We start from the raw sequence: 19,900 nt of genomic DNA, 5'->3' as shown, positions 1-19,900 counted from the left end.
TGTTCAGTTTGTGCCTCTTTGGCCAGGTTCACACAGTGTTTATGCTGCCCACCAAAAAATTGGGATGCCAACATATACTGTGACATACAGCAGCACAAGCCATTTATTTCAATGATCCGAATTGAGTTGCCTAGTGGCTCAGTGTTGAGCAATCTCTGCTGGTTTACAATAATTTAACATGACTCAATAGCATTAAATTAGCTTATACCAATGGAAATTGTCCCAGACTTGTTAAGTGAACCCGTACAGGCCATTGAAGTGAATGGTGTCTGCTGCTGTTTTCCACAATATAAGGGCCCTATTCCACCGGACGATTATCGTTCGCATAATCGTTAATGATTAACGATCTCAAACGACCGCTATTGCGAAAGACCTGAAAACGTTCACTCATTTCCATGGAACGATAATCGTTACTTATGATCGTATTTGCGATCGTTTTTTCCTTCGCTATTGCGTTTTTATCTACTGCGATCGACCGAACGATGTATTATTCAATGCGAACGATTTGCGAACGAGCAACGATAAAAATAGGTCCAGCTCTTATAAAGCGATCAACGATTTCTCGTTTGGTCGTTAATCGTTAACTGCATTTCAACCAAACGATTATCGTTTAGATTCAAACAATTTAACTATAATCTGAACGATAATTGTCCGGTGGAATAGGGCCCTTAGTCAGCGTCACTGTGTGAATGTGGCCTTATAATGTACTTTATTGCAAGTTAGTGAAAACCTTTTACCAATGCCCATTTTCCATGTTTTCCATCTTGTTTTTCACAGTTTTCATATTTTTTTTTCTTTTATAGATTTGCTTTGTGGGTCTTTAGAGAGATCAAAAAGAATGGTTTTACCTGGAGAGCTGCACATGAAGCTTGAAAAGAACTGGGAAAACAATGTTGTGAAGACTGCAGAGGACACTGGAAAAGGTACTGGATCTGTTCCCGTCCAATGGTCCGGATCAATATGTTGGAGCAATAATACATACTTTCACAGTACAAAGGTTCCTGAACCATATCAGGGATTCCTTATAACACTTTTAGGAATTGTGCATAAATAGGAAAATAGAAAATCACTTTCATAAAAACCAAACACTAATATTTATGCTTTCCTTTACCTTCGAAATGTGTGAGTGCACACCATCATGTTTGTTTTTGGAGTGTATTTTTTTTTTAGTTTGAATTGGTATGTTATCCATATGTCATCCATATTTGTGCATGCGCAAAAAAAAAAAAAAAAAAAAAAAGGACTGTAGAGAATAGCCACTGGAAGCAACCTGGTCATGCAACTTGTCCTCAAATATGGACAGCATATGGTTAGTTATATGGATGCCATCCATATTTTTTATGGACTAAATGAGTACTATTGGCTCCTATATAGATCTCAAGGTCAAGACTTATTTTTTTGCAGCACCGATTGCTGGCCCCGCATGGATCCCCAATTTTTATTAATCATGGCCGTTGTTGCCGATTTGCTACAACGCCCGTGATTAAAAGAAAATTTACGTTGCACTGAAGTCAATGTAATCCTGGTCGGAGTGTATACACATAGTATACACTCCGGCCAGGATCCCTAGTGGCTGCTGGAAAAACTGACAAGTTAGTTTTGTGCGGCCACTATTCATTGAATAGTGTCGGTACAGAACTGTCAGTTCACACAATGGAAAGTGCGGCTCCGGCCGCATTTCCCATTGTGTGCTATGGTGAATTGGGATGCAGGCGCATCTGTGTGTGCTCGCATCCCAATTCAGCACAAATGAAGTTTATCCGGCGGTACTGCAGTATCAGTCGGGATGATCTTCACTGACACCGGCCGTTCTGTGACCTGGTGTTTTACAGCGTGTGAACCTGGCCTTAAATGCAAAAATTGAGAGCAAAGGCCTGGATTGTTAAAGTTCATAAAAAAAAAGTCTAATAAACCCTAGAAGAAAAGCTTTATAAAACAAAGCAGCATTAAAAACACTCCAGAAAGAAAGAAAAAAAAACCTCTAAATTTGAGGCTCATTTGTTCTGATCAACTACAAGAACTGTCTGCCCACGGCCTGCTGCTAACCCAGTGATTGCCTTAATGATAACAGACTGTGTATGCGTCAGAGCTGTGTCCTAACCTCCTGCTATCTCTTACCCAGTGTCTGAAATAAACATGACCGCAAGAAAGATGCCTTGTAACATCCAAGTGGTCAAAACTACAGAGAAATTCCTGACAGTCACGTTTGAGCTCTGCCCTCAGAGTGGAGGTGAACTGTGTGTGCGAAGGGTCAAGTCCCCAGTGCCAATCCTTACCACAGCCCCCAATGGTGAGAACTTCAATTTAGTTTCCTATAAAAGTGAAATGTTTGTTTTCTTTTTTGATTGGGGGAAGGTGGGGGCATGCTGTAGGATTGTCGTGTCGCTATGAGATCAGTTTATAATCATTAGGGGCCCAACTTTGGGACCTGAAACAAATGTAAGAATAAAAAGAGACACTGCCCTGGTGCATTGCTACACCTCCTTTTGGATTTTCCCTGCACAGCAATGCTTGTGGCCACTCCGCTGTGTCGGGGAACTACAACATCACCCCATTTTGGTGAATAGTGTGCATGGGAAAAACAGTAATCATGAACTGTCGGGGGTCACAGAGGTCTGTTAACATCTTTGGTGGTCTAGGGCAGTGACAGGGTTAATGTCTGTATCCATGTAGGTCAACAGCAGTGAAGGTTAGTGTCTACATCCCTGTTGGACTTGGGCAAAGAAGGGGTTATTGTTTGTGTCTCTGGTGGTCTAGACCAATGAAGAACCTATAGATAACAAACCATGGCCCACATTGGCCGATGATTGGCTGAGCGGGATGGTTCTGCTCCAGTGCATTGTTTCATAAGCAGCTAGAAGTGCGGAGCAGAGGGGGCCCAGTAGGCACTGGAACAGTGTTATATCAATATATAAAAAAAAAAATATCAATTCTGGAATACCTCTTTTAATGTGAAGATCCCTGCAGTTTAGAATAGTCAGGTCATAAATTTTACGATCCCTGTTCAAAGTGTTAATGCTTCGTCACCGTACTTATTGCCCTCTCTGGGCTCCAGCACTGTCCTTGCTGTATCTCCATGCACTGATCATAGAGATAAGGGCATGGAGGGGACAGAGAGGACTGTGCAGGTTTATTACACAGTCCGATCAATAATGTAAAGTGATCTGCTAGATGGGCGCTTGTTTTCTGAGCCCATTACACGGCTCGATAATCATGTGTATATATATATTGTTAGAGATATAAAATTGTGTGTATGTATAGGTGTGTGTGTATGTATGTATGTGTGTGTATATATATATATATATATATATATATATATATATATATATATATATATATATATATAATATAAGTTTTATATAATAATAATAATAATAATAATATATATATTAGCAATGTCTGTGCAGCCCTTGCTTTAAGCGTGTAAAATAATAAAGTATAACATACCTCTTCGTGCTTCTGCCCGCTCTCCGGTATCTTCCTGGATCTGTTCGCAGCCGCCTGTGGAACTTTAGAGCCGGTCTCTAAAATGACAGGCCGCTTAACCAGGTCAGGACTTTTAACTTTATTAAAACTCTCTCTGTGATTAAGCAGAACAATGGTTAAAGGGGAGGGTAAAGACCGGCACGATATTGAGGGGGGAGCGAGCGTTGACCTTTCAGGTCAGCACTTGCTTCCTCCTTGTTTCCCACTCGCTGCCTGTGCTAGTACACGCACAGACAGCAGGTGGGGGTGGGGCGAAGGGAGCTGCAGGAGGGGCTGCCTGGCCGATCCTTAAAGGAGACCTGTCACCCCCCGTGCCGGGGTGACAGGCTCCCGACCCCCAGCTAGATCCCCGTATACTGACCTCATCCCGCTCCCGGAGCTGGTCCCGGAACGGAGATATCCTGGACAGAACCGGCGCGCGTGTTGTGGATATAGGTCTGGCGTCCATAGAGAATGAATGGAGCCGTGCGCACGCTGCAGAGATGAGTCCGGCTCCATTCATTCCCTATGGACGCCGGACCTATCTCCACAGCGCGCATGCTGGCTTCTGACCAGGATATCTCCGTCCCGGGACCAGCTCCGGAAGCGGGACTCGGCGGGATGAGGTCAGTATAAGGGGATCAAGCTGGGTGTCGGGAGCCTGTCACCCGACACGGGGGGGTGACAGGTCCTCTTTAAGGCCCTGTTCCACGGGCTGACTGGAGGAGCAAACGAGCACTGTCAGCACTTGTTTGCTCCTCGTTCCCCGCTCACTTCCACCGCTATTCCACATGTCGGCAGTCCGGGGGGGGCTGCCCGGGTGATCGCTAGATCATCTGGGCAGCCCATAGCATATAGCAGCTTCTGCTGCTGCCGCTCTATTCCACGGAGCGACGGCAGCAGATCGCTGCTAAATGAGTCACTTGTTTTTCAACATGTTGAAAAACAAATGACTGCAACAATCAGCCGTCATGAACAATGTCAGCTGATCGTTGCCTTCTATTCCACGGGACGATTATCGGCCGAATACGGCCTATAATTGTTCCATGGAATAGGGCCTTTAGATCATCTAGGCTGCCTATTGAAGTCAGCTGCGGTCTGCTGCTGCTATTATTCAAAGCAATGAGCGGCTGCCCATTGCTGCACTGATTGGGCTGTTTCAACATGTTGAAAGACCACGATCAGCCGACATTGTGCATGATCATGGTCTTTCAACATGTACTATTACACCAAATGATTATCAACCAGAACGGCCAGTAATCGGCCCAGTACAGCCATTAATCATTTGGTGTAATATAGCCTGAAGTCTGTGTGATAAGGTGGGTCTGGTTTATAAGCCTGGTTGCAACTGCGTCCACTAAGGGTCCTATTCCACGGGCCGAGCAGGGCCCGATCAACGATGTAAACGAGCGCCGATCTGCTAGACCCCCATAGTCACACCACTATATTACCCTTCTCTATTGGGCTCCAGCTAATCCATCATTCTCCCTGTGGTGATGGTGCTGGCGAATTAAACAAATACTGCAAGGTTCCCTTTCAGATTACAGCCAATCCTTCTAGAAAATAGCATTGTAAAGCAGGGAGCTTCTTTAAATCATGCAGGAAAGTAACAGGTTTCCGACTTGACTACAGTGATATTGCTCATAACAGCTCGGGGAAAGATACGTTCAGGAAGAGCAGAGCTTTTGGCAGGATTTAGTTTTATTGTAACGGGGACTTTGCACTATGTTCCTATTTTGCAATGACTGTCGGAACGTAAAAAGGAACCTCATACGGTTTCTTATTGTTATTGCTGCAGTGACCTCACCGGCAGCTTGTGTCCCTCTCTAGTCACCTATACTGTATAAATATTTGCTTTCCTTCCTCATCCCTATAACACCCCACCTTAAGAATTTCCTTCCCTCAGGGCATACAGGTTAGTTATAGATATACAAGCCTACAAGGGGACATACATATTTGCGCTCAGCCAACCCCTATACTGGACTGGGAGCGCAGCACTTAACTCTCTGAAGTTCTCGGATTGATCTTGTATGATCTCTTTCAGCTATCAGGCGAATGGTCAGAGATGGACCACTCCCCACTGTGAAAGAAGCATGTCAAGCAGAAAACTGCCATACTCCTATTATCGCACCGGAGATCGAAAGGGTTAAAGCTACAACTTCAAAAGGTAATGTTTTATGTCGGCCGTTTCTTTCTGTTCAGAACTTGTATGTCTACAATAATCATTCCTAAGGTTTACAATAAGCCACTTCATCTGTCATAAACCTAATAATAGCTTGATATCTGGATTTATAGGATGATGGACTCCCAAGACATCTTTCATTTTTAGAGAACTGAAACCAAGTCCCTGCTTCCCAGGGGGCAATGCACCTAGGATTTCACTGCATTTAGCACTTTAACCGTCAGCCAGCAGTGTTATCTTTGGATGGTCTCCCTGAGATCAGCGATCTGTTTCTCTTATGGCTCTACTAGGCATTGCTCCCACCTAGCCAGAGTCCTGCTCCACACTGATGAGGGGCAACACCCCGAAACAGCTGTATGTGGATGGTTACCTGGTCTTGGTTTTGTCCTTGTCATTACATTGACTTATAGGGCCACTTAATATGGTGGTTTTGGTGGTTTCCTTACAGGAGCCACCCCTTGACTGGGTCCTTCCCGGAGGGATATCTGGCTAGTCCTGTGTTTCGAGACTCTTAAATAAGCCTCCACGGGCTATTCTTTTGCATATTCATGTTTCCCAGGGAGCAATGCATCTAGAATTTCACTGCATTGAGCGCTTTAACCGGCAGCTGGCAGTGTTATAGTCTGGCTGGTCTCCCTGAGATCAGCGATCTGTTTCTCTTTATAAAGGGGTTGTCCAGCAAAAAAAAAACTTTTAAAGCAACTGGTGTCAGAAAGTTATATAAATTTTGTAATTTACTTCTATTTAAAAAATCTCCAGTCTTCCCATACTTATAAGTGTTCCTTATAAGTAATCCTGCAGAAGTGTTGTTTATTTACATTCAGAAACAGTGCTCTCTGCTGACACCTCTGGCCGAGTCAGGAACTGTCCAGACCAGCAGCAAATCCCCATGGGAAAACCTCTCCTGCTCTGGACAGTTCCTGACTCTGCCAGAGATGTCAGCAGAGAGCACTGTTTCTGAATGTAAATAAACACAACTTTCTGCAGGATATATAGTAGCTTATAAGTATGGGAAGACTTGAGATTTTTAAAAAGAAGGAAATTACAAATCTATATAACTTTCTGACACCAGTTGATTTGAAAGAAATTTGTTTTTTCGCTGGACAACCCCTTTAACTCTCTGAAGTTCTTGGATTGATCTTGTATGATCTCTTTCAGCTACCAGGCGAATGGTCAGAGATGGACCACTCCCCACTGTGAAAAAAGCATGTCAAGCAGAAAACTGCCATACTCCTATTACCATCCCGGAGATCGAAAGGGTTAAAGCTACAACTTCAAACGGTAATGTTTTATATCTGCGGTTTCTTTCTGTTCAGAACTTGTATGTCTACAATAATCATTCCTAAGGTTTACGATAAACCACTTTATCTGTCATAAACCTAATAATAGCTTGATATCTGGATTTATAGGGTAATCGACTCTCCATACATCTTTCACTTTTAGAGAACTGAAACCAAGTACCTGCGAAAAGATGTTGCTTATACAGTGCTAACCTATTCTGCAGCACTGTACAGTGATTGTCGCTATTCACTCTCCGTTCCTGACCCCAATCTAATATTCATTATCTCAGTGGGAACAATCTCATAGAAAGGGGAGCAGCGCAGACAGGAAAATCCTCATGGAAAACCTCTCCTGCTCTGGGGGACGTTTCCCAGCTTTGGATCCAGCTTTTCCCGGCATCCTGGGAGGAGCGGCAGGGAGCGGAGCAGCTCTGACAGGCCAGCGTCTTGATGAGCAAATTGCTGATCAAACAAAGCGCTTTGCTTTGTTTACATCTGCGATTCGCTCATCTCTAGTATTGGTGTTAAAGCGACTCTGTACCCACAATTTGACCCCCCCAACCACTTGTACCTTTGGATAGCTGCTTTTAATCCAAGATCTGTCCTGGGATCTGTTCGGCAGGGGATGCAGTTATTGTGCTAAAAACAACTTTTAAGCTTACAGCCCTGTGTCAAACTGCCGTGGCCTAGAGTATCTGTGCCCTAACCTTGCACCACCCCTCCGTCCCTCCTCCCCACCTTCTTCATCATTAGGAATGCCACTGGCAGGATTTTTCCTATTCCTCTGCAGTGAACACTGCACAGGTGACATAATGATCCAGCCCATGTGCCGTGTTCTCACAGCTGATGAATAGGAGAATACCTGCCTGGAGCATTCCTAATGATGAAGAGGGTGGGGAGGAGGGACAGAGAAGTTGTGCCAGCCTAATGCACAGACACTCCAGACCACGCCAGTTTGGCACAGGGCTGCAAGTTTAAAAGTTGTTTTTTAGGACAATAACTGCATCACCTGCCGGACGGACCCCAGGACAGATCTTGGATTAAAAGCAGCTATCTGAAGATACAAGCGGTTTGGGGTGGGCAGATTGTGGGTACAGAGTCCCTTTAAATGGGGCTTATCCAGCCTTAAAAAATGATAGCCTATCCTCTGACTGTTGAGGGTCTTACTCCCGGCACTCCAGCTGGTTATCAAAAAACCCAAAGTATCACTAGTAGTGTTGACTAGAGAGGCCGAACTTTTCAGGTTCTGCAATGCTCAGCATGACTCCGCGTGGCTGCAGAGGTTGGATGCAGCCATGGGCTGTATCCATGTTTTCCAGGACTCTCTAGGGCGGCATCTAACCTCTGCAGCTGCAGGGAGTCAAATGCAGAGCATTCAGGTTTGGAGAATGATGCCGGACTTGAACAGCTCAGCCTCTCCGCTCAACACTACTTACGAGGAATAAACGTTCACTGGATCTGGATGTGCGGCACTTCGCTTCCATTTTTGTCACCAGTACATTCCATTTTTACATGGGTTGATGTATTGCTAACAACTAATGATTTTATGGTATATACCTATACAGAGACAACTGAACCTCCTTGAGTAGTCAACATACAAAAATTCTTTATTTCATAAAAAGGCACATACATTTAGAAAAAGTCATAACAAACAGTGAACTGCGACTGAGAAAATACATTAAAAACAACAGAAAACATACAAATGAGGGGTGCTGCTGTCAGGCAATATAGAGATGAGGGAAAAAGACTAGAAATCAATGGTATAATACCATAAAAGAGACCCTAAACCAGCTCTATCACAAGGTGACCATATAAAGTGTTATACTTTACCCAAGTGGATTCGATATGCCAGCCAGACAGCTGCCCCCACCCCAACGCACGTTTCGGTAAGCAACCTTTTTCACCCCTTGAAAAAGGTTGCTTACCGAAACGTGCGTTGGGGTGGGGGCAGCTGTCTGGCTGGCATGTCGAATCCACGTGGGTAAAGTATAACACTTTATATGGCTCACCTTTATATGGTCATCGGCAGACTGTTAGGCCTTTAATATAGCGCAACAATTGGACAGCTCATTCAATAACCGTCCTGTGTAGAACAGCCTTGAGTTTGGCTATTTAATCTGCAAATGTAAAATCTAGCATGTATGCAGACGGGTTTTGATTACTCTTGTTGCTGTCTTCATTTCAGTTTCTTATTTTCTGGATGCAATAAAGACTAAAAGAATATTTGGTGTTTGGATACAGTCATCAGGCAGGGTGGTTGCTCCTGACGGATCTTATTCTAGCATACCTTTTTAATGTAGTTACATCCCAGCTCGTTAATTGACAAACAAAATTGAAATATTTGTGTTGACTTCGAGAATACCTTGTGTGACCTTGGTATTAGTGTGAATTTACAGGACATCATGGGTTGACTCATAGAAACAATAAAAATGACAGATCTGGGGGCGTGGCCAACTTCCGGCATGAGCGGACGCGTCTGAGCTGAGCTCCGTCTGAGACCTCCGCTATCCACCTCCATCCTGCCGAAATCCTGCATATTCTAATAATCCTACTCGGTATCCCATTCCCGATACATCACCGGCACGCCAGACTGCAAATATGACTGCAAGTACCCGCTCTCGTCAGTCCACGCTGAAGGAGTTCAGCCGCCAGACCGGCCAACATGGCGCCGAGACGCCACGCGACTCCAGAGACGACGAGCTGATACAGGCCCCGGGCCGAGAGGCCGCTGAGCCAACACTTGCACAAGTCTCTGCCCAGCTGCTGGAGGCCATACAGACCGCGACTACCTCACTCACAGGTAAAATCGAGGAGGTTAAGATTGATGTGGGCCTGCTGAGACATGATCTCCACACACTGCGGGACCGAGTTAGGGACACTGAGGTACGCATCTCCCAGCTAGAAGATGATGCCACTCCTATACCTGCTAAGCTCACGGCGCTGGAGAGGGCGGCTTCAGGATGGGCGCAACGTGCAGACGACCTAGAGAATAGGCTGCGCCGTAACAACTTACGCATACTGGGGCTGCCTGAGAGAGCGGAGGGAAATGACCCATGCACCTTTATTGAACATTGGCTTCGAGAACACCTACCTACTGCTAACCTGTCTCCTGCATACGCCATCGAGCGTGCCCACCGCGTTCCGGCTAAGCCGCCGGTCCCTGGAGCCCCACCTCGCCCATTCTTGGCGCGCCTCCTGAGTAGCCGTGATCGAGACGGGCTGCACGCTTGCACGGCAAGATAGAGTACCAAAACTCAACGGTGCTACTGTTTCCAGACTTCTCGGCATCGCTTCAGAAAACCAGGGCATCGTTTTCCTCGGTGAAGTCTAAACTACGGGACTTGAACTTGCCCTATTCCATGGCTTACCCGGCAAGGCTCAGAGTTGTTCATCAAGAGAGAACGTACTTCTTCAACACTCCGGCGGAGGCAGAGGATTGGATACAGCACCGTGATAGACCACCTCAGCAGAGACGCTAACTTCGCAGTGACTATGCCCTACTACCAGCTGCCCCCCCCCCCCTTTTTCTTTTTTCTCCCCCCCTCCTTCGGGAGAAGGGTGATTTGCCTCTGCCCCTTAGCCTATGTGTTACGGTTTCTACTGGTCTGAATGACTGTATTTGAATGCACACTGACGAATGCAAGTGTTCACAATCTTATGTGCCATCCCAGTGTTATGTGTTTGCGGTTACAACACCGACTGAGTACCTTATTGCAACCGATATTTTAGTTACCATATTTAGATTGCATATGGTGGGAAGCGGAGGTGCCGAGGGCTCTCGGATTATCTTTACTTCAGTCTGTGATTACCACCTTTATCACAGACTCCCCCGTAAAACCCCTGTGCCACGCGCACTTGCTCTGCGCCTGTTAATAGTTTGTGTGTTCGTTTGTTTGTTTTGTGCTGTTACCCTGTTTAAGTTCCTGTACTTATGTCTTTTCGTGTCTTCTCACTTAATGTAAGGGGACTAGGATCCCCTCAGAAACGATCCCTCACTTTCGCCTATATACGTAACCACAATCCCCAAGTCATATGTCTCCAGGAGACACATCTAACCCCCACTACTACTGGATGTCTCTCTAAACCGTGGATCCAGTGGACAGCTCACTCTACTCATACCTCTCATTCTAGAGGTGTCTCTCTGCTGATTCATAAATCAGTTAGATGGGAGCCGGGCAGAGTGGTTAAAGATCCTGACGGCAGGGCCCTGTTTGTTCAGGGCTGGTTGGAGACACAGCCAGTGGTGATACTCGCGCTGTACCTACCCCCCCCTGCTAATCTGCAGCTCTTACATGAAGCTGCCCAATTTGCTGCAGAGTTCCCTCAATCTTTACTCCTGTGCATGGGGGACTTTAATATGCTATGGGACGTCAACCGTGACAAGTTACACCATCCCCCCCTCCCCCCCCCCTGCCCTCCCCCTCTCCTTCCTCATTCCAAATGCTAACTGATGAGCTTGGCTGGATAGACCTGTGGCGAAATAGGCATCCCCACACAACTGAGTTTACCTGTCACACACCTGGTAGGAATTCCTTGTCAAGAATAGACTATATGTTTGGGAATCCGGCCATTAATTCGGTACTGATTTCCATCTCTCATTTACCGAGAGGCATCTCGGATCATTCGCCACTGCTAGCAGAATTTAACATCCTGCCACGCCTAACAAATCGGGGCCCACGTAAAGTACATCCTTTCTGGCTGTCTCTCATGCAGGAAAATGATAGAATACCTGATCAGTTACAGTTGTTCCTGGCTGATAACAGACTTGATGACAATCACTCAGCATACTGGGATTCCCTGAAGGCGTATCTTAGGGGATGCCTGCAATCCTCCATCTCTTACATCAAGCGAGAGACAGCCAGACAGGAGGACGATTTGGCCTCCCTCTGCAGACGCAGGGAGGAGAGGTTTGTGGCCCAACCCACTGACAGCAACAGAACCGAGTGGCTGCAGGCAGGCCGAGCATATATGTCACATCTACATGATAAAACTAAACGGAGAATGTTTTTCCTTTCTCAAAAATACTTTGAGCTGGGTAACCAGTCGAGTAGCCTTCTTGCCCAACTGATCCATAGTAATAATGCCTCTCCAACAGTACTAAAAATTAGATCCGCCCGGGGCGAGCTTCTGTCCTCCAGCACTGATATACTGCAAAGATTTGTCTCCTTCTATTCTGACCTTTATACCTCTCATCTTGTTCCCCCTATAGAGGACGTTGTCCAGTTTCTTGCTGGTATTCCGTTACCTGAACTCACGGAGGAGACTAGGACGCAACTGGACGCTCCCATCACGTTGGAGGAACTACAGGAGGCATTGGAGGCAACGGCGAGGGGTAAGGCCTCAGGTCCGGACGCAATACCTGTAGAAGTGTATGCTCAATATGCTGACCACCTTCTGCCCACCCTCCTAAAAGTCCTGAACATATCTCTGGAGCAAGGCAAACTCCCAGAATCTTGTTATGAAGCCAATATTGTGCTCATCTTGAAGCCGGACAAAGATCCACTCGATTGTGGCTCATATCGCCCGATCTCGTTGGTCAACTCCGACTACAAGCTGCTTACAAAAGTGCTGGCGCTCCGTCTCAATAAAATTATCCCATACCTTATCCACGGCGACCAATCAGGTTTTGTGCCAGGCAGAAGCACTTCTGATAACCTGCGCCGGGCACAAATAATCGCACAGCTTGGGTGCTCCCTCGGGCAGGACTGGGCCTTGGCCTCGCTGGACGCGGCCAAGGCCTTCGACTCAGTTGAGTGGCCATTCTTATTGGCGGTGCTGCGGAGGTTTAGATTCGGTAGCACCTTTATTTCCTGGATCTCCATACTATATCACCACCCCAAGGCATCCATTGCACTGAATGGCCTGCTTTCTCCGTCCTTCTGCCTGGGGCGAGGTACGAGACAGGGGTGTCCCCTGTCTCCCTTACTATTCATACTTGCCATAGAACCCCTGGCAACCTTGCTCCGTAGAGACGGGGATCTCTCTGGAATCCCACATTCCCTAGGTGAGGAGAGAGTCAGCCTTTATGCTGACGACCTTTTGCTCACATTATCAGATCCAGATAAATCTTTACCAAGAGCGATGTCTATTATAAATGATTATGGTCGTTATTCCGGCCTGACTATTAATTGGTCCAAATCCGCCATAATGTATTTTAGCCCGGATAGGGCAGCTCTGGCGGGGACAACGGTGGCTGGGCTGAAGGTGGTGCACACATTTAAGTACCTTGGTATACACATCTGTAAAACGTCCCTGGAAACCATGACCCTGAATGTGGACCCATTATTGACACACTTCAGGGAAAAATTCCGGACCTGGGGTTCGCTGCCTCTCTCTGTTGCAGGGCGAATCAATCTAGTGAAACTGGTTACCCTTCCTAAATGCCTCTACGTTCTTCAACATGTGTTTGTCCCTCTACCCCAACTTTTCTTTAAATCTCTCAACTCTGCTATAATCTCCTTTATTTGGGGCTCCTCTCGCTCTAAACTCCAACTGGCTAAGCTCCAAAGGCCGAAGGATTTGGCTGGTATGGGCCTGCCAGATATCTCATTGTACTACCTTGCAGGTCAGCTCAAGTACTTGGACCAGTGGACCCAAGTTGATCCTCCCACCTCCCCCGAAGTGATGCTCCTTGATTCCTACCCCCTTCCCTCCCTATGGTCGCTTCTCACGGTTGACGTCCTCCCAAGAGCGTGTTACCTTCCTGTCCATAGGACAGCCCGGAAGGTATGGTCCCTTGCCAAGGCGACCCTGAAGTATGTGGACATTCCGGCCGAGTCTAGACTTTGGCAAAACCCATTATTCACACACTTACATGATCTGCCCGATTACCAGTTTTGGGCGAGACTAGGAGTTAATGTCCTAGCAGATGTTTTCATAGATGACACAATTGTCTCCTTCGACCACCTACGAGATAAGTATGATATTCCACACTCTCAGTTCTATCGCTTTTTACAACTCAGACACGCGTTGAACGCCCAATTCGCTACACCTAGAGCCTGTATATCCTCCTACCCACTCATAGGTATTATAAGATCCCAGGGTCCAGGGGGCTTGGTCTCCTCTCTATACAGCCACCTCATCCGCTCCAAGGCCCATAACCACCCTCTCCCCTCTGTGGAGCTATGGAAGACATATATCCCCTCCCTCACCGAAGAAGACTGTGAGGAATTGTTAGAATCCCATTTACATGTCTCCCCTGCAGTGAATAATAAAATGACACAACTCTACTTCATACATCAGTGTTACCTCACACCGGTTAGATTATGCAAAATGGGTAGAATACCTGAACCCTCCTGTCCTAAATGTTCTCACCTACCTGCAGATTTCTGGCACATGGTTTGGGCTTGTCCCCGTATCTGCGATTTCTGGAGGGGGGTGGTGGAACTCCTATCGGAAGTAATCCAGATGCCGGTCCCGTTAGACCCTGCAATCTGCCTTCTTGGGCTGTTGGATGAGGAGACCTGGCCCCATCATACCCGTATTTGTGTTAGAGAATCACTTTTCTTGGCCCGCAAGACTATAGCTTTACGGTGGATAGATAGACGGCCTCCTAGGACTAGGACATGGATATCCCTGGTGAATAGAGTGGTGGAGTACGAGAGAGTAGTATTTGCTCATAGGAAATGCCCGAAGAAATTCGGAAAGGTTTGGGGATTGTGGAGCAATTCTCCGCTTACAGTAACTGCGGATCACGAAGTGAGGATGTAATCAGACTTTTATATGTTTGTTTTCTTTCTGTAACTGGTTATAGGTCCATGTTGGACCGTAAAGTTCGATTATTCTTTATGTTGCATGTAATTTATTATTACACTGTTTCTGCATCATTTTATTTGCTGTTCGAGTGACGCTTTCATGTGTCACCAGTGAATTCCTTTAATAAACCGAGTTTAAAAATGACAGATCTGTCAACAGCAACAACAATAGTAGATTTGTCTGTACTATGCACAAAAAAAGTGAAACCTAAAAGACGTATAACAGCGATGCTGGATTTTACTATTTACAGTGGCAAAACAAGTTTTTTTTTTTTATTGCTTGTCCCAGATGCAGTGTTATCTGACTTTCCCATTGCTTCTCTTAGTTTGGGAGAACAGGGAACGTGAAGGAAAAAGAGCGTCTTCTACTGCACTTGAGTCCCCTAACAAAAAGAGCAGTCTTGATCATTCTCGCTCCGTCTCCTTCAGCCCTGAGCCCATTGGTAGTCCATCTAAAGGTAAGATCTTATAGTAAACTATACTGTATAAATAAGGAAAGGGTTTACTATACTATCACTATGAACCGTAAAGTGTATGAGGATGGGGTATATGCACAGTGAATGGTGGAGAGAAGCTTAACTCCAGTCTACAGCTCTCAGGGCATACTAGACTTGGATTATAGCAACACCCAGAGAGTCTCAGGTCGGAGACTACTACTTTAGACACGGCATTGAGGGTTGGCACCCTGTCTGCTGGGTATTCGTACACCATTCCCACATTTCATATCTACATTCAGTTGTATCAATAATAAACATTGGTTCTTCCCCGGGCTGTCCGTCGCCCATGTGAGTTGTGTGATTAATATGTTTTCATTTAATTACGGAATATTTTTATGGGAGTTAATTATATTATTTCATGGCATCACACCCTGATGAGGAACAATAAACACATCTCATGTAGTAATACAATGATGTCATATTCTCTTCCCACTACAAGATAGGCCTCTTTTTTTTTTCAGCGTGCTGTAATTGTTATACATATGTAAGCCCAATACTGAGAAATTCCCTAGTACACAAGATACTGACTGTGGGATGTGGCCTTAGATGATATATTACAGTTTAATCACAACAATAGATGGGATGGATCATAACCTTCAGGTTCATGCTAACAGAAATAAGTATATCTAAGGTGGTACACTTAAAACTGGACAAGTTCCTTTTTTCTTTTCTTGTACTGATCTTGAGCATTTATAATTCTGCTGCATACTACTGGCTTCTGTCAACACCAGGCAGTGTTGACACTCCAGTAGAGATGAGCGAACCTCGAGCATGCTGGAGTCCATCCGAACCCGAACTTTCGGCATTTGATTAGCGGTGGCTGCTGAAGTTGGATATAGCCCTAAGGCTATGTGGAAAACATGGATATAGTCATTGGCTGTATCCATGCTTTCCAGACAACCTTAGAGCTTTATCCAAGTTCAGCAGCCCCCACTAATCAAATGCCGAACGTTCGGGTTCGGATGGACTCGAACCCGAACCCGGTTCGCTCATCTCTACACTCCAGTTGACCAAGAAGCACAACATATTGGTTATCCCACTGTCTATTTGGTCAATACCACCTAAGATATTTATAACCCCTTTTGTAATGTATCTATTTTGGACATGACAGATCAAAAGTTGTGAAAAATCTTGTTTTGGGGGAAACTGTTTTTTTTTCTTTTTTTGTAAATCTATGCCAACCTTAGATGAGCTGCTATTTAACCAATGCTCTCTACTACATGATCTTGGAAGTTTTCTAGTGTATACATTACACTACCTATAATGCCAAACTGCAGAACATATTATAGACACTGAACCGGCAAGGGTTGGGCCAGGCCAGCAGTCTGCAAAATAATTTCATTAAAATATAAATGATAATTAACAGTTCAATGGACATGACAGACTTGGGGCCCTATTACACGGCACGATAATCATTTAAAAATTCGCTAAAACAATTGAAATGAACCACTATCTGTCCGTGTAATAACACCAAACAATGAAACGACAAATGAAAAGTCATTCATTTTGGTCTTTCATCATGTTGAAAAATTATCGCCGATCGTTCGCATATTTGTTTGTGTAATAAGTCGTTCGTCGATAAAACATGTTAGGAGGGCTGTCCTGAGGAACGATTAGTGACCATATAACGACGTAAAAGCGATCATACCATAATCGCTACGTGTACTACGGCCTTTAGTAAAGATGGTTTTATCTCCTGCGGAGGCTTCTGTGTATCACAGGGCTGTTTGACTTATTTCTTCACTTTTAATAGCATGGCGTCAGTAGATACAGACTAATACATAATGTTATGTGACTCCTGATAACTTAGATTATATGGTGGCACACCGCCTGATCCTTTGCCATCACAGATTTCCGAGCTCTGCGTTCTGTATGCCGTACATTCCACAGGCCGCCCCTCCCCGCTAGTCCCTGACCTATTCTGACAAGCCTGTTCTCTTCTTTAGACTTTGAACTTTTTGCACTTTGACTGCGGTGACAGATTTGTTTGTACAGTAAATGACCTGCTCTCTTATTAACATACAGCAAAAATACAACTTTTTCTTTGCTCCTATGAAGAAGAGTTACCTGCTCATATACGTTATCTGCTAACACTGTATTTAGTTACACAGGTAACATGGAGTCTTCATTGAGTTTTCTGTTATTTTTCCTGGATTGTACATTAGAGCGATTGTAGTGGGGATGATCCAGATGCTACCATGTTGTATGCCTTTACTGTCTAAAGGCTTGCATTCTTGTATGGTTTGATCATGTGACCTTAAAGGGGTATTCCGGTGTACTCGGCTCTTTCTGACGAATGAATAGAGCCATGGGTCACGTGCTGACCTGGGGCTCTATTTATAACATAGCCGACTGGGGTCCAATACAGAAATCGTTTCCCTATCCTGTAGTTAATTTTCCCCGGAATACCCCTTTAGAATTGGGTACAAATGATAGGACACAGACCACCCAGACTTGGTCCCTTTAACTATAGCCTGATCCCTTTTTAGAGGACTGAATGCACTATAGGCTTTGCCACACACTTTACATTCACTGGGCTTGGTTAGGGCCTACAATACTTCCCCCGGGTCCAAAGCAACTGCACCAGTGCGCTTAACACTGTGACCACTTTATTTTCACTAAGGCCATCCAATCATATATTTTCTTTTCCAAACAACCGGAAAACCTTGTGTCGCTCTCTATGCACAGGTTCCATTTCTGAACAGATCTGACGACAGATTATCTGCCAAAGATTTAAAACCAAACCCAGGAGTGGATTTGAAAAGAGGAGAAATCTCAGTCTTTCCTTTATGACCTGATATCTGATTATAGTTTGTTCCTGAGTTTTGCTTCAAATCTTTGGCATATAATCTGTCGTCAGATCTGTTGATGGAATAGGGTCTTAAGTTGCAATATCTCCATTGCATTTTGGGAATTTTTACTTTCAATGTACCCTCATCCAGAGATACTTCTAAGGACTAAACTAAGATAACTGAGAACAGGGGAGCAAAATGGGATCCTGCAAGCTTCTCCTGTCTAGTTCTACTGATGGTTGGGATCCCAGCAGTGACATGGAAAAGTTTTTTTTTGTTTTTTTTTTATTTATTGACCGTCTCCATGTAAAGTATGGCTATTTGCCTAACACATATTCCAATCTATTTTGCTTGTATACAAAGTCTAGACTAATGTACCCAATGTCAGGGCTACTGGTATTGCAGACAGGCTGCTCCAGAATATGAGTTATGGGAATCATGTTAGTTGTTCTCATATGGGGGCACCATGGGGATGTTGCTTTACCTTGTAATCAACATGGAACCCAAACAGTTCTAACATTTATCGGAATTGTATGGGCAAAACCTGCCTGTAGTGGTAGACATAGGTTGGATCACGTATTCTTTTAGTCTCTATCTGTTTACTTTTGCATAATATTTATGCTGTTTACTTGTACTAAGTGCTTTTTTTAATTTGAATTATGGTTTATGGTTTGTGTGTTTTTAGAACCAGTATCTCCAAAGAGGAAACCTCACAGATCTGGTAAGTTCCCATTTCCTTTTAAATTTACCATTATAATGATCTAGACTTTCCAGACAAAAGGCAGAGATGATTTATCACCATCCATGCCCTCCCAATCGCTGTATACACAGAACAGCAGGCAGCCATATGATATCCTGTCCTGGCGATCATGTGATTGTCTGGTACCAGGTTGCTGCTAGAGCTGCTGGGTCTTAGGGATGTAGACTTCTGCCCAATAAGCAGTAGTGGATTATAATAGGGGCGTTTCGGGCGGCAGCCCGGGGCCCTGAGCTCCTGGGGGGCCCATGACCCCCCAAAAAGACTTATACTTTCAGTGGTGTACTGTCTCCTGGCTACACTTCTGCCATGATTTGCAAAAATCACAGTTTTTTTATGCCAATTTTGCACAAATCAGGACATCATGACATTATCTATCCTGTACTATGGACACCAGGCTAGTGCCACGATAGTTAGTGGGGTGGGGGGACCCAGGCTTGGTGAACAGCCCGGGGCCTATGGTAAAGTTAATCCGCCCCTGCCAATAAGCATGCTGATCCAGTAGATCTGTACTTGTTTAAATGAAGGTACTCCAATGAATTTTCTTTTGCTTTCAACTGGTGGTAGAAAGTTTTATATAGATTTGTAATATACTTCTATTTAAAAATCTCAAGTCTTCCTGTACACAGGGCAATATTATTCTGTTTAGCTGATAACACGCCTGTGTAAAGCCCCTATTACACGGGGTGATGCAGGTGAGCAAACAAGCGCTGTCGGCGGTCACTTGCTTCACGTTCCCCGTTCGCTGCCGACACTATTACACGCATCGGTAGCGGGTGGGTAAGAGCCGGGGGGGGGCGTAGGGAGCTGGAGGGGGGGGGCTGCCCAGGTGATTGCTGGATTGTCCGGGCAGCCCATAGCAGTGGTCATTGTTATCTTAGTCATTTGTCTTTCAACATGTTGAAAGACAACGATCAGCCGACATCGTTCATGTCGGCTGATTGTTGTCTTCTTTTACACGAGGCAATTATTGGCCATAACTGCCGATAATTGTTTCATGTAATAGGGCCTTAATAGGGTTAGTAGTCGCAGATCAGCCTTGCAGAGTGTGAGGGGAGGGGGAGTGGGGGAATCTAGCCCAGTCTCCAAGTGTTTGAGTCAAAAAGTTTGTCTAATTCTTCCTTCCTCTCATATCCTAATAATTCTAAATGTAGAACAAAAACTATACCATAC

The 19,900-nt window shown here is 45.1% G+C and overlaps 1 protein-coding gene across 3 annotated transcripts in view; it reads left to right on the top strand.

Annotated features, from left to right (window-relative positions):
* The window catches only part of LOC138773087 (myosin light chain kinase, smooth muscle-like), a 52,569-nt gene that overhangs the window by 10,614 nt on the left and 22,055 nt on the right, over nt 1-19,900 (top strand). The window contains exons 2-8 of one of the 3 annotated variants that reach the window (XM_069954036.1): nt 804-923; nt 2,123-2,290; nt 5,510-5,632; nt 6,806-6,928; nt 12,137-12,259; nt 15,008-15,139; nt 18,656-18,691. In XM_069954036.1, the coding sequence (XP_069810137.1) occupies nt 804-923; nt 2,123-2,290; nt 5,510-5,632; nt 6,806-6,928; nt 12,137-12,259; nt 15,008-15,139; nt 18,656-18,691 (825 nt within the window). Of the gene's footprint in view, nt 1-803; nt 924-2,122; nt 2,291-5,266; nt 5,381-5,509; nt 5,633-6,805; nt 6,929-12,136; nt 12,260-15,007; nt 15,140-18,655; nt 18,692-19,900 lie in introns of those variants that run through there. The other 2 variants (XM_069954037.1, XM_069954038.1) reach the window with 2 other exon arrangements.

This window comes from Dendropsophus ebraccatus, chromosome 14, assembly GCF_027789765.1.
Source record: "Dendropsophus ebraccatus isolate aDenEbr1 chromosome 14, aDenEbr1.pat, whole genome shotgun sequence".
NCBI lineage: Eukaryota > Metazoa > Chordata > Amphibia > Anura > Hylidae > Dendropsophus > Dendropsophus ebraccatus.
This window is presented reverse-complemented; position numbering and strand designations above follow the sequence as displayed.